Below are 13436 nucleotides of genomic sequence, written 5' to 3' on the forward strand. Positions count from 1 at the left end.
TGTGGAATGAGGAAAAGCTTGGAGGATCGGACGCTAGCTTTAATTAATTGAACGAGACTCAATCATTGCGGTCAATAGGACAAAATTAAATAGTTATGATTCCGTGGACCAGACTGTGCACAAAGACCGCGCACATGCTTCTCTCCCGCTGAATCCAGCGTTTCCGTGAGAGCTCGGTTGGTAACCGTAAATCTCGCAGGCTAAGGTCCGCCAATTGGCGTTACGGATGGGTATCTAACGTTTTAAAATTGCAAGTGGGGTGGATTTATGGGCATGAGACATGTCTCTGTACGTTTTATGCTAATTTATTGCCTACCGACCTCGTGTGGGCTTCTACCGGCAGCCATCCTGCCACGATAACAGCAGGAAAGTGATTGGAAAAATCGGCAAGCCTGTTAGGTACATTTCCAAGGTCATCGGTAGGTACAGGCGCTTTGCGATCAAAATCTAACCTCGCCGACTCATTTAAATTTTTCAGAATCGTTGACAAATTGGAAAACGGCCACTTCCAAGAAAACAAAGAAGCAAAAGCCTGACTGATTTGTTTGATTTGTGAGGAGGGAAGGAAAAAATAAAATTAAAAAATTAAAAAAATCTAGTTAGAGTTTTTTTTAAAAAAATAAAAAATAGTTTTTTATGAAAATAAAAATTTTATATCTTGTTGAAAAGAAAATTTTATATACAATGTAAAAAAGTTATTTTTTATTTATTAGAAATTTGAGTATTTTTTAAAAAATATTTTAAAATTTTTAAATAGAATGAGATTAGATTTTTTTTCCTTTATTGAGGAAATAGAAAATATTTTACATAAATTTTTCAAAAAAATATTTAATTAAATATACATTATTTAAAAATATATTTTTTATTGTTAACTAAATATATAAAAATTATTTTTTTAAGTATCACATATTATCTAGAAATCAAGTTTTCAGAAAAAAATGTGTTGGGGCGGCCCCCCGGGGGGGGTGGAGTTCCGAGATTTCTGTCATTTTGCGCAGAACATTTCGGTGCCATGACGGAATGCAATGCATCAAGACGGTACGATTTTCTATTATTACTGGTACTACTTCCAAGAGACATTCTTTAGTCTTTAATTAACAATCATGCATGGATATTTTGTAATAAAAACAAAGGGGTCATCCTCACGTATATAGAGTATTTTACCTTTTTATCTCATTGGTTCTTCTGCTCTGCTGGCAATTCACTTTTACTCAGGGAGGGCCAGTTACTTTACCCTCGCGCTGAATTAAGTTATCACTTACAAAATAGTATTTGTGCTGATAGATACGTAACGTGCACTGCATTACAAAAAAAAAAAAAAAAATCTATAGTAATGATCCAAATTATATAAAAAAATAACAAATTAATTTTCTAGAAAAAAAGATGCTATTTTTTTATAATCAATCAAACATATAAAAATTAAATTTTAGACATTATATTCTCAAAAATTAACGTTTCAAAAAAATATTTTAGTAAAGAATTTTTTTTCCCGCGAACCAAATAAATCTTTTTTTTTTTTACTACTATAGACTCCTATTGTTGCGCCTATTCGAAACGACAATTTTGGCAGAGATATGAGAAGGGTTATGGCTACCATGCATGCCTCCAATGGTCCAAGTCTCTCGCGTGGTTGGTCATCAAACTCTGCCCTGCAGACAAGGTAAGCTGCACCAGATCCGACATCCATTCATGGAGCTGCTCTTAAAAAAAAAATTCATCCAGCTTTCCTTCAAATGGTGTAGGCTCCATTGCATCAACCATTGCGAATGCCCCTGCGAGCTAAAGATATCATCCTCCCAATGTTGGTAGGGAAGCATGCATGCATGCATGGCTAGGAAAGTTGGTGCCCCGAGCTGGCTTTGCCCCTCGGAGGCTTTGGTTTCAAACCCTACTCCTTTTGACTGCCCCCATCCGCCACCCTTCTTTTAGGCTCATTAAATTTGCTGCATGAGTTTTGTTTACGTATGTTCTCCCACTAGGTTATGGTGTTGTAGGAGCGCCTAAGCCTTCGCTTAAGCTGCGGGTATGTAGTTTTTTTTTTTTTTTTACTGTGTTTATATCTTGGTTGTGCCAAAATATAAACCACCAGAAAATAACTTGATGCACATAGATGTGTGAAATTAAACTACTATACTATGTTATAAATGTCTAATAATTGGCTCTTTTCATAATAAGAAAAATTATTTAATCGTCCCTTCTTTTACAAAATGAGTACTCATTTCATTCATTTTATATTTTTGTAACTTTACTGCTTAGAATAATTAAAAACATCAACAATACTATTTTTTACATGTATAATTTTTCTTACATTATTTAAAAAATATAAATGATTCATGATTATTTTTATCTATCCTACAACTAAAGAGTAATATATAAGTGGATCTATATGTTTTAAAGAGTAATAATAAAAATTTAAAAATCCATCAAAAATCATGCATATTATTTTCTTGTATTGAATCTAGTTTTTCTATATCTTTTGTTTTCAAATATATTTTTAGAATAATTTGGTCGGACCAATTGATCCAAGTTTGGATTTTAATTGGGGTTTAATAAGTATGATAATTTTTACACTCGGTCATTGTGGAATTACTTAGAAGTCCCTAACTTAAGTAAGAACAATAACTTATTGTTAAGTTAATTTAAGGACTTTAAGTTAAGAAAACAAGAGCATTGTATCGATAGTTTTTCTACGGTGGATATACATTAGTTCTGAATGATATAAAAATTAGTACAAAGTATAGCTACACGTCCTACTAAAGGGTCAGGCCACTGAGCCACTAACGTAATCACCAAGACGATCGGTTGAATTGAGTTAAAATGATAAATATTTTTGTTAAAATATTAAAATTTATTAAAAGATTAAATATAATATAAAATTGTTATATTTTATTATTTTAAAATATTGCTCTTTAAATTATATGGATCTATATTCTACATTATTCTGAAATTGTATAAAATAATCATGAGTACCGGAACTCGTCCAAGAGTTGCACCTTAATCTTCTATAACGCAATCGAAGAGGAATAGGGGTTGTATCTTTCGCACGAAAGAAGAATTCATCTTACTTTGGCACGAATTCATAATTGAATCATGTAACAACCGTTTTGAGATCTATGCTGATAAATTAAAAAATTTGGAGTGCTCCGAGATCCATGTGAAGTATGATCCAACGATCAATGTCGCGAAAGAAGACTGGTTATTCTTTTATGTAAAAAAGTGATAAGATCTAGGACTGCAAATATAAGGCAAAACTCAGCCAAACAAAAATTCATTACTCAAAAAGAAGAGAAAAATTAATTTTTTTTTTTTTTTTTAAAGAAGAGAGTTGGAACTTAATGCCTTTTTTTTTTTGCTAAGAAATAGAAGGAGGGGAGAGAAGACCTCACCCGAGTAGCAGCTTCCACTGGGCCTCCCTTCCACCAGGAAATGTTCGATGCGGGTAGAAATTTTTGCTCATATCCTTCTCGATCCGTGGGTTACCTCACGTATGAGTACGTCACTCCAGCGCCATCTAAGTGCCAGCTGGACCCGATAGCATTCCCATCGAGCGTATCCATGCATGAGGCATCCGGTCCAGCGAGCCCATCTAAATATACAATAAAATGTCCAGCGACAGGAAACAGGAAATTATCCAACCGGCTTGGTAACGTTCCACCAAGGTATCCACTTTTGACAACCAGGGAAGCGCTGGCCATCCACCCGCCCCTCAAGATAAGCAAGCCATCACCATCCATGGTATTAATATTTATTTGCAATGATGTGGTGCACTAAAGAACCCTCACATGGGCACAATAACTGATTGGGGTCATCGAGCCCTGAGAGCACTAAAGAACCCACACACTAGTAATACCCCATAAGATCCATGATACTTTTTTTTTCCTTTTTTTAGACTATTTTTAAATTATAATATATTAATATAATAAATAAATAGAAAATTATAATAGCTAAATTTTTATTTCTTCATTGAGTAATTAATTTTGATGATAGGTGAGTAGTAACTCTCATCATCAATACCAATATTAATAATACCGGTTGCATATCTATGTGAGTTCGCCTTTTCCAACTGTTTTTGGAGCAATGTAGCAAATTAGAGTAAATAGAGGACCTTGGTAACAAAATTTTTGTTGCACATTAGATAATAAACTTTAATGATGGTCGAGCAGAAACTCTCGTTAAATATCTAAATTGATATAGTAATATTAGTTTGTATAAGAATGATACTTGTTCATTATAGCTAGATGATGTTTCAAGTATCGACTGTGCTTATATTAATCATGTAAGTATAGTTGATGCTTAATATTGAAAATAGTAAAATGTTTAATTATCCATCACTTATACTCACTCATTAAAATAATAGATAATATAATACTCATTCATAACAAGTATCTATTAATAAGTGATCATTATAGACCTATTTTTCTCTGGTATTAGAACTCTACTTGTTGTCCAAAATAAAATATTATATTAATGACATTATTAATACGAGTGCCCACATAGCAAATGGAGAGCTCAACTTAGTAAGTTTTCATTTGACTTACTAAATATTAGTAAATCTCGTTTATACTTTTTTTCTTTTCTTTCTTAGAAGATTTCTTTGACACATATATGACTATGATAATTTATTTTATGATTTCTAATTCCAAAGAATATTTCAACGGATCATTAAAAATTGTTGATCCATGGGAAATAGATTGTTCTGATTCAAGTGCTCTTTTTTGTGCAGAACATATGCTCAAAAAGTCGGCTGTTTAAGATGACTTGTGTCTAACATTAGAAGATTTATAAAGCAAAAGATATTAAAAAAATAATACAGAAAACTGTTCAATTCACATACTATAAACATATTAGTCGAATGACCTCACTTGATGTGTGGGGTACATTTTTTTTCCAATTATTCTTGAAATATAATATAACAATGTAATAAATTATAATTAATAGAAGGCTTCAATAGCTAAATTTTTGTTGTACATTAAGTAAGAACTTTAAGATGGCTGAGCAGAAACTCATATCAGATATCTAAACTGATATGGTAACATGAATTTAGATAAATTTAATATTTTTTATTTTAGCTAGATAATATTCTCAAGTATCAATGATATTTATATCAATTATATACATATAACTAATAGTTATATAATTGATATTTAATAATGATACTAGTAAGATACTTCATTATTTATCACTTATACCCAATTATCGTGTTACCCTCTATTTGGTATGAATGATGGATTGGAGGAAGGATGGATACAGGAGGAAGGATGGATGAGGAAAAGGATGAATGGATCTTCCATTCATCTTCCTATATGTTTCATAATACATAAAAGGATGGGTGGAAATAATTTTCTCCTCTATTTGGTACAGAAGAATTGAAGGAATAAAAGTAAGGATGGATGATATTTGTGTGGTATTTTTGCTAAACTATATTTTTGATACAAAAGTACTATTATTATCGATTTACGACACTTATTTATGCTAAAGAAGTGGGGCAATATATAAACTTACAATCTTAATAATTTATGATTATATAAATAATATAATATTTAAATTTTCTTAAATATAATTAAATAAATAATTTTACAAATTAATTATATACGAATTAATTTATTCATACATATTAATTATATAAATAAGTAATTAATTTAGAATTTAATTTAAGTAGTTAATTAATTATTATACAAATAGTTAAAATAGTGAATATAAATAGAAAAATAGAAGTGGTGTTAGAGTTTTGTCAAAAAATTAGTACGGGATAATTTTAACAACGTAGAAATCCATCTCTTATATGCTTCATTCTTCCTTCCTTACATCATTCCAATTTAGAAGGGTACAAATTGGTGGACCAAAATGGATGGACAATCTCTCTTTTTCATTTGTCTTTTCTAAATTTTTTTGAATCAAACGGTGGATGAAGGCCATCCATCCTCTCTCTCATAACCCCAACCAAATATAAGGTAAAGAAAACAAATAATATAATATTTACTTATAATATATATATATATATATACACACACACACACATACATACATACATACATACATACATACATATATATATATATATTAAAATTTTATTTTTCATGTTTCATAAATGTTATGCCTTTGTACATATGGCGTAAAATATTCAATCATGCGAGTGAGATTCCAATAGGAAAGACGCTAAACATCAACATCTAATTTTTCTTACCAATAATAGGGTGGTCTACAAATGTTGACTTGGTGTTGTAGAATGAGATGACTATGAGTAACGCTCCTCCATCCCCTTGTTTATTTCACCAACCACATATCACATAAAAGATCGGAGAACTTTTACCAAAAAGAAAAAGGGGAACCGAACAAGGTAGGTAATAGTACCCTTGTAGATGTTGTGCTTCAACTATCATCCTTTTTATGATAATATCAAAAAAAGAAAACCATATATCCTTTTATCACAACCTTGTAAAATGTTTGCATATAAGGATCAATAAGAAGATACCTGGTTTATTAGGTGAGTCTTTCGAGTGAGATTCTAAAATATTTTCTTGTTGTGAATAGGATATAACAATAATAAACTTGATATTTGTTTAAGGATACCTTAAACAATAAAATGCATAAGAGAGTGCTTTATAGATTCTTTCAAATTATGAAAAGTTGCACATCTCCATGGTGAGGAAGCATCAAGCACAGTTCATTGGGACTATCAGTCATGGGAAAGCAAATTGATGAAGAACATCTGAGTCGACGCAAACATAATTCATCTAAGTGGAGCTTCCTAAACTAACTATATCCTATTTAACAACAGCAAAATGAATTATATCGCAAGTTATTGTGACCACCATAAGAATATATACGCATCGAGGAACCTCACAAGCTTCAAACTCATTCTCCGAATGAATTTAAGAGACCAAATATAATTCATGGAATGTGCAATCCCGCCTATTTATCCATCCAAATACCAATTGCAGTCACAATTAGTTATAAGTAAAATACTTACATGGCAAAAATTGAGAAGGGGCCCATTACTAAACTTTTCTATACAAAGTTAGTTCAAAACATGAAGATGACTCCATGACATGCATCATGCCACCTAAGCTCAGCAGGTTTCAATTTATTTAATTGTATGGGAAAATAATTAAAAGAAAGAAATATTAAATAAAAAAGGAAAAAAGTGGGGGATGCCAAAAGTCCAAAGACAACGAAAGCGGGACCCGCTTCCGAAATTTATTTGCCGTCGTATGAACCATGGAGAAGGTGCCGCGAACCCAGCGGAATCAATTCCTTTGCTCTCTTTTTCTCTCTCTCTCTCTCTCACATACACCTCAAAAGGACCTCCCCGCCGAGGTTCCAACGCCCACCTCCCATATCTCCATCTCTTCGCCCCTGTTCCCCTGTGTCTCCCCAGTTCCCAGGTACTGCAGTTCGCCTCCCATGTTGAAATTTTAAACGATTTCTTACCTTTTTCATTGCCTTGTGGGGATGAGATTTTGGTTCCACGATCTGCTCTCTTCTGGGTTCGCTAAAATTTTGTTTTTATTCCCTCACTTTCTTCACTTTCATTTTTGTGATATTTGTCGGAACTCATTTATTTGCTGGGGAGATCGCAGAATTGGATGGGGTTTTACTTTTGGGGGTGTTACTGAGGTTAAAGGTGGTGCCTTTTTTTAATTTTGTATGGTTTCATGTTATATTGGAAAAATCGAGTTTTGGGGAAATTTATTGTGATCGTTTTTGACCTTTTGTTCTTTCATTAGGTCATGCCTTACTCGGTTGCTTTCAGGTGTCCTTTACGCTTTAGCTGACATTGTTTGAATTACTTTGGTTGCTGAATTTATTTGGTTGCTTTCAGGTGTCCTCTTTTTTGGCAATTATGTAATGGTTTCTTTCTCTTCTACTGACTGCTGTAACATGATCATATGTGAGATCTGTTCGTAGACGCTTGCATTGTTTTTTTTTTTAAAAAAAAAAATTATTTTTTGTGATCTTAAGGGTTCTGGGCCATGCTAATTTTCTTGGTATTCTTTTTTTTTTATTTCTTATTTTCGCAGATGTCTCTAGGGAAATCGCCTTAGGCTCCTCCATAATTGAAATTTTAGGGTCCGATTATCTTAATAATTTATTTTAGGAATTTGCATGCTTTTGCCTTTACCTCTGATTTTAGCGTCTTAAGCCCCTTTTTTGAAGATTGAACTTTGAACATCTAGGATTGATCTCTGGTGGTGTTTTTGTTGGCACAGATTTTTGTTTGGCTAAAAATTTGCTTCACAAAGGAGAAGGAGTTTTATCTCACGAGACGTGTTCAATTTCATTGGACTGAGAGACTTTGCTAGAATGCTACCAGCCAACCGGAGCAGACCTGGGACTAGGTCTGTCAGACCTTGGTCCTTTTCAGGTTCGGTTTGATCCCTACTATTGTTTGTTGTTGGCTATTTAACTTGCATTTTGATCTAAGTTGATAATTCTGGTTTCATGAAATTGAGTTTTCATGTTTTGACTAATGATGCCTTTGCGCTTATTAATTTCCTTTTTAGCCGAGCAAATTTGCGCTTCTAGTGCTTCCAACGTTTTATGATTTCTGCAAATTTAATATCTGTATGGTTGAAACCTACTCTTCCATTTCCTTCTTCAAGCTGTTTATGGTTTGTGCTCCAAAAGAACTGATATCGTTGTATTTTTCGCGTATAGTTAAGTACTTGGGAAGAGCAGCTAATTTTGAGCATCTTCATTTGCAAGCATGAGGATATTCTTTGCTGTCTCTTCTACTTGGTTGAATTCTTTGTTAATATTATTCTTATTCTTTCTCAGAAATGGACTACTCCGATCCAAAACGCAAGCCTCATTTTCTCAATAAAATTCTTGTGGCTGCTGTTCTGACAGTCATGTGCATACTTGTGCTGAAACAAACTCCTTGTTATAGAGAAATAAGCCCGGTACATATTTTAACTCCATCCTGTTGTCCTTGCGCCTATTGGTATCAGAATCTTTTGGTATGTTAATCTTTTGTTGTCGTCTATGCAATTAGAGTTGCTGCATAATTATTTTAAAAGCATCCTTAGATTTTTTTTAAATAAGGCCAGGATTTGGCCAGCAGCAGAAGCTGTTTAAATTATATATTAGGGACGTCATAATACACGACTGCATAAAAGTTGTTCCTGAATGGTAGCAATATAAAGTCCTGTCTTATGCTTCTCTTTTTTATGTTTCCCTGATAGCTTATTTGGTTGATCTTGCATCTTCTTAGTTCTCCATCCACGAACGTGGGGTGACGCATGTCTTAGTAACAGGAGGTGCTGGCTATATAGGCTCACATGCTGCACTTCGACTATTAAAGGACTCATATCGAGTGACTATAGTGGTAATTCGCTATTATTAGCATATGTAATTGATCTTTCTTTCTTTCTTTTTTCTTTTCATTCTTCTCTGCTCTCTTATTGTTTTAAATCAAAGCTTAGGTACTCTTTTCTCCTGTAAATCACTAATCTTTCTTATTCAAATATGGCAGGATAATCTTTCTAGGGGAAATATTGGGGCCATTAAGGTTCTCCAGGAACGATTCCCAGAGCCTGGAAGACTTCAATTTATATATGCTGATCTAGGAGATGCAAAAGCTGTATGTTATCACATGCCTTTCGATTATCCTTTTTTTGATAAAAATTTATTGTTGCCAGAATGGACTTAAGAGTTTGACTTTTTAATCAATGTTCAGGTTAAACAAATATTTGCGGAAAATGCAATTGATGCTGTTATGCACTTTGCAGCTGTGGCTTATGTGGGTGAAAGCACGCTAGAACCTCTTAGGTATGCTGTTTTTTTTATATTCCTTATGAAGTTTATTTGACATCATAAGGTTAGCAAACAATTGGGATGGATTGTTTCTTTGGTTCATTCAAGCCTTATAATTTGGTGGTTTGGTTCATTCAATCCTTATAATTTGGTGGAGGAGGGTATATTGGATTGAGCCACAAAATGAAGCTCCATGATTCTGTCTATCATATTTTTAAACAGCATGATGGTTGTTTAGTTGTAAACTGCAGACACCAGGCTTATTTTTTAGGATTAATTAAAAGATTTTTTTAGTTTCTTGTCAGCCATTTTTTTTTTAATAAATTTGACATTATTTGTAGAAGATCATTGGTTTGTTGAAGCATATAGCGATTGGCTGTTCTTGTTGCATGGCATTAGAAGCTTTTTAATTGTTTGAAATGCTCTATGCTCCATATGTTGTGGGTCCTAATCCTTAAAATTGGACTGCATGTGAAATTTATTGCTGCATTCAGGATTGGCATCATGATTTCACCTGTCACCTCCCCCTAGTGATTTGATTACTTGTTTAAATTTGCTAATTTTAGTATCACGAGATACTGCAACTGATTGTTTATTGTGGATAAATCTAGATGTTGGAAATTCAGCATCAGTGCTACTAATTTCTTATTATCATATTCTATTTTTCAACAGGTACTATCACAATATAACATCGAATACTTTGACTGTGCTAGAAGCTATGGCAGCCTATGGTGTTAAAACCCTAATTTACTCTAGTACATGTGCAACTTATGGAGAGCCTGAAAAGATGCCCATCACAGAAGAAACTCCTCAGGTTATGTAGGAAATTATTTGAGTATTTGGTCAGATCGATTATGCATTGGAGTTTTTCCTTTCATTGGCTTAAAGTCATCTAGCTTTTTTAGAAAGAATATGAAATCATAGCGTGTTGTTACTTAAATCTCTTTTTTCTTTTAAGTTATTTCCAATTGTCAAACAATACGAAGCAGAATGTCTATAAGATAAACCATGCATTGAAAGATTGAGCTTTGTATTTTAGGTTCTTTGAACTGATTTTTTCTGTGCATGTGTGCAGTTTCCGATTAACCCATATGGGAAGGCTAAGAAAATGTCTGAGGACATCATTTTGGATTTCTCAAAGAAATCAAACATGGCCGTAATGATTTTAAGGTCTGTTGCTTCTGAAATATAAATGAAACCACTAAATCTGATGCCTATGTGAAGAAGAAATTGATTGCCTAATTGACAAAAATAGAGATTAAGTTCACATTTCTGCTTTCAGATATTTCAATGTCATTGGATCTGATCCAGAGGGAAGACTAGGCGAAGCTCCCAGACCTGAATTGCGAGAGCATGGACGTATTTCTGGTGCATGCTTTGATGCAGCTTTAGGAATTATTCCAGGTCTGAAGGTACGGTGGTTACTTATTCTCTTCATATAAAGATGCAGTATACTGCTATTTCTAATCCTTCCGTCATATCTTGTGAAATTTGTTAGTAAAACAAGAGTTCCTAAGTGTATAACATTCAAGTACTTGTACAGAGAAGGAAATGGCATTATGTTCAGATTTGTTGCTGATGATATGTGGGCTGCCTTATAGGTTAAAGGAACTGACTATGAAACGCCTGATGGAACCTGTATACGAGACTATATTGATGTCACTGATCTTGTTGATGCTCATGTGAAAGCCCTTGACAAGGCAGAACCAAATAAAGTTGGCATATACAATGTCGGAACAGGAAAAGGTCCCCTTATGCCATTTTTTCTTCTCTCCTTTTTGCATTTACATTTCCAGTGGTCTTCTGGACTGCATATCTTAATAATTATTGAGCATTGTACTTATGTTTCTTAGTTTTGTTTTATTGAGATTTCTGTTAAATTCTTATTTGCAAGTTTTTTTTTTCTTTTCTAAATAATAGACTCTTGAATTAGATGTCACCATAAATGGATATTAGTTCTATCCAGTAATTTCTAACTTCATTTTGCATTACTGATCAGGTAGATCAGTAAGAGAGTTTGTGGAAGCATGCAAGCAAGCAACTGGGGTTGACATTAAGGTTGATTACCTTAGCCGCCGTCCCGGCGATTATGCTGAAGTTTATAGTGACCCGTCCAAGATAAATCGTGAATTGAACTGGACAGCAAAACACACAGACCTTCTGGAGAGCCTTGGTGTTGCATGGAGATGGCAGAAAGAACATAGGAATGGCTATGGTTCGCCACGGGCTATGGCTTCCTGATATGGCTCTTTGCACCATCTTTATTTGTATCGAAATTTATAAGCTCTTCCTTGATCTATGGCTCTTTAGTTAGAAGAGTGGTGGTAATGAGGCGCATAGAAGGATTCATCTATTTGGTTGTAGGGGCAGTTCATTTATTATTTTTACATATGTAACATGGTGGTAGGAGCTGTTCATTTCTTATTTTTACGTGGACAACAAATTTAATAAAGATTGAAGCTGATGGCCATCCTCGTATTTGTATTGTTCTTGCTAATTAATGGTAACTGGTGGAGTGGCATCTTTCGACTTTGTTTCGAAGTTTTATTTAATTTGAAGTTTCTGGTGTGCTTTTTCAGGGAGCATGCATCCTCTTTATTATGCTCTAGCGGCATCGATGAGGTTTCTTAGGGAAACATAACAGATCGATGAGCGCAAGGCATTCACGATATCTGGTGTGGTCCTTGGTATTTCCAACAATCTAAGAACTGCTGCTTCTTGTTGAAGCTTAAAGAACTAGACATAAGAACTCGACTCGTAAGCATCTGTTGGTCTGGAAGGTGTTACATTCATTGGTTGTTGACCATGAAAAACAAATTAATTCTTCAATAGGCTTTAAGCACTCTGAAAAATGAGATGTGAAGGATTGGTGCTTGTCGCTAGACATTCATTGAATTTGTCGATTTTTATGAAAAACAAGTTCATTACTCAAATAGGCATTGAATTTTGTGAATGCCACTCAACAGCCAAAGGCCCTGAATTCACTGAAAAATGAGATTGGAAGAATTGATGGTTGTTGGTAGCTTGGAGACTTGCAAAAGACATGCATGTGCTTGCATCATGAAAATTCGACCAATAGAAGGGGCTAAAAGATGCCAAGAAGAAACTTGCTAAGGATGGATATGAACCCATAGTGCTAGATCACAATTTTTTTTTTTTGGTACAATGGCAGCTTTCATCAGACAGGTGTAAATATGGCCAACAAAATCAGAAAAGAGAAGACAACATAAAGGCTGAAGCACGGACACGTAGTTGTCGTAGATGAAGCCATAGGAGTGCAACACCATATAGTGCAGTGCAGCACTCGATGGTTGCTATCAGAACGTAGATTATCGTCTGGCAAGATGTGTCGTATATGATATGTAAAGCCATCTTGTTTAATGACCGTCCAATGTCTTGTCTGATAGAAACCATTGAATGCTGCACAGCACCCTGCGGTGCAAACAGTGCGCTGCAGGGGATCCATGCTCAATGATATTGGCACGGCACTGAAACATCCTAATTAACAATGTCAGCAATTTAAGCATGTATTTAGCAGCTGAGCATAAATGGGAATAGGGATGCTTGCTAGCATTGTTAAAATTAGAGAAGCAGCATGATAATGCTTTGGCCCTATGGGCTGCCAAAGTGTTAAAATTAGACAAAGCAATATGATGCATTGGCCCCAGGTGACTCAGACA

At 34.2% G+C, this 13436-nt stretch overlaps 1 protein-coding gene across 1 annotated transcript; it reads left to right on the forward strand.

Moving 5' to 3' along the window:
• The first annotated feature begins 7223 nt into the window (after positions 1 to 7223).
• Positions 7224 to 12226, forward strand: LOC103709821 (putative UDP-arabinose 4-epimerase 1). Its single transcript, XM_008795329.5, has 11 exons — positions 7224 to 7385; positions 8211 to 8365; positions 8779 to 8903; positions 9215 to 9328; positions 9476 to 9583; positions 9680 to 9771; positions 10429 to 10570; positions 10832 to 10926; positions 11039 to 11168; positions 11358 to 11502; positions 11756 to 12226. The coding sequence occupies exons 2-11, from the start codon at positions 8305 to 8307 to the stop codon at positions 11995 to 11997; spliced, it is 1254 nt and encodes a 417-aa protein (XP_008793551.3). The 5' UTR covers positions 7224 to 7385; positions 8211 to 8304; the 3' UTR covers positions 11998 to 12226.
• The last annotated feature ends 1210 nt before the right edge of the window (positions 12227 to 13436 follow it).

This window comes from Phoenix dactylifera, chromosome 1 (genome assembly GCF_051530095.1).
Source record: "Phoenix dactylifera cultivar Ajwa chromosome 1, Ajwa_hap1_PhDact_Kaust_v1.1, whole genome shotgun sequence".
NCBI lineage: Eukaryota > Viridiplantae > Streptophyta > Magnoliopsida > Arecales > Arecaceae > Phoenix > Phoenix dactylifera.

Excerpts from the sequence above, each read along its gene's own strand:
- LOC103709821 (XM_008795329.5), top strand. The coding sequence starts at position 8,305 with ATGCTACCAGCCAACCGGAGCAGACCTGGGACTAGGTCTGTCAGACCT. Across the intron at positions 9,772-10,428 it reads AGCACGCTAGAACCTCTTAG|GTACTATCACAATATAACAT; the intron begins GTATGCTGTTTT and ends ATTTTTCAACAG. Across the intron at positions 11,503-11,755 it reads CAATGTCGGAACAGGAAAAG|GTAGATCAGTAAGAGAGTTT; the intron begins GTCCCCTTATGC and ends ATTACTGATCAG.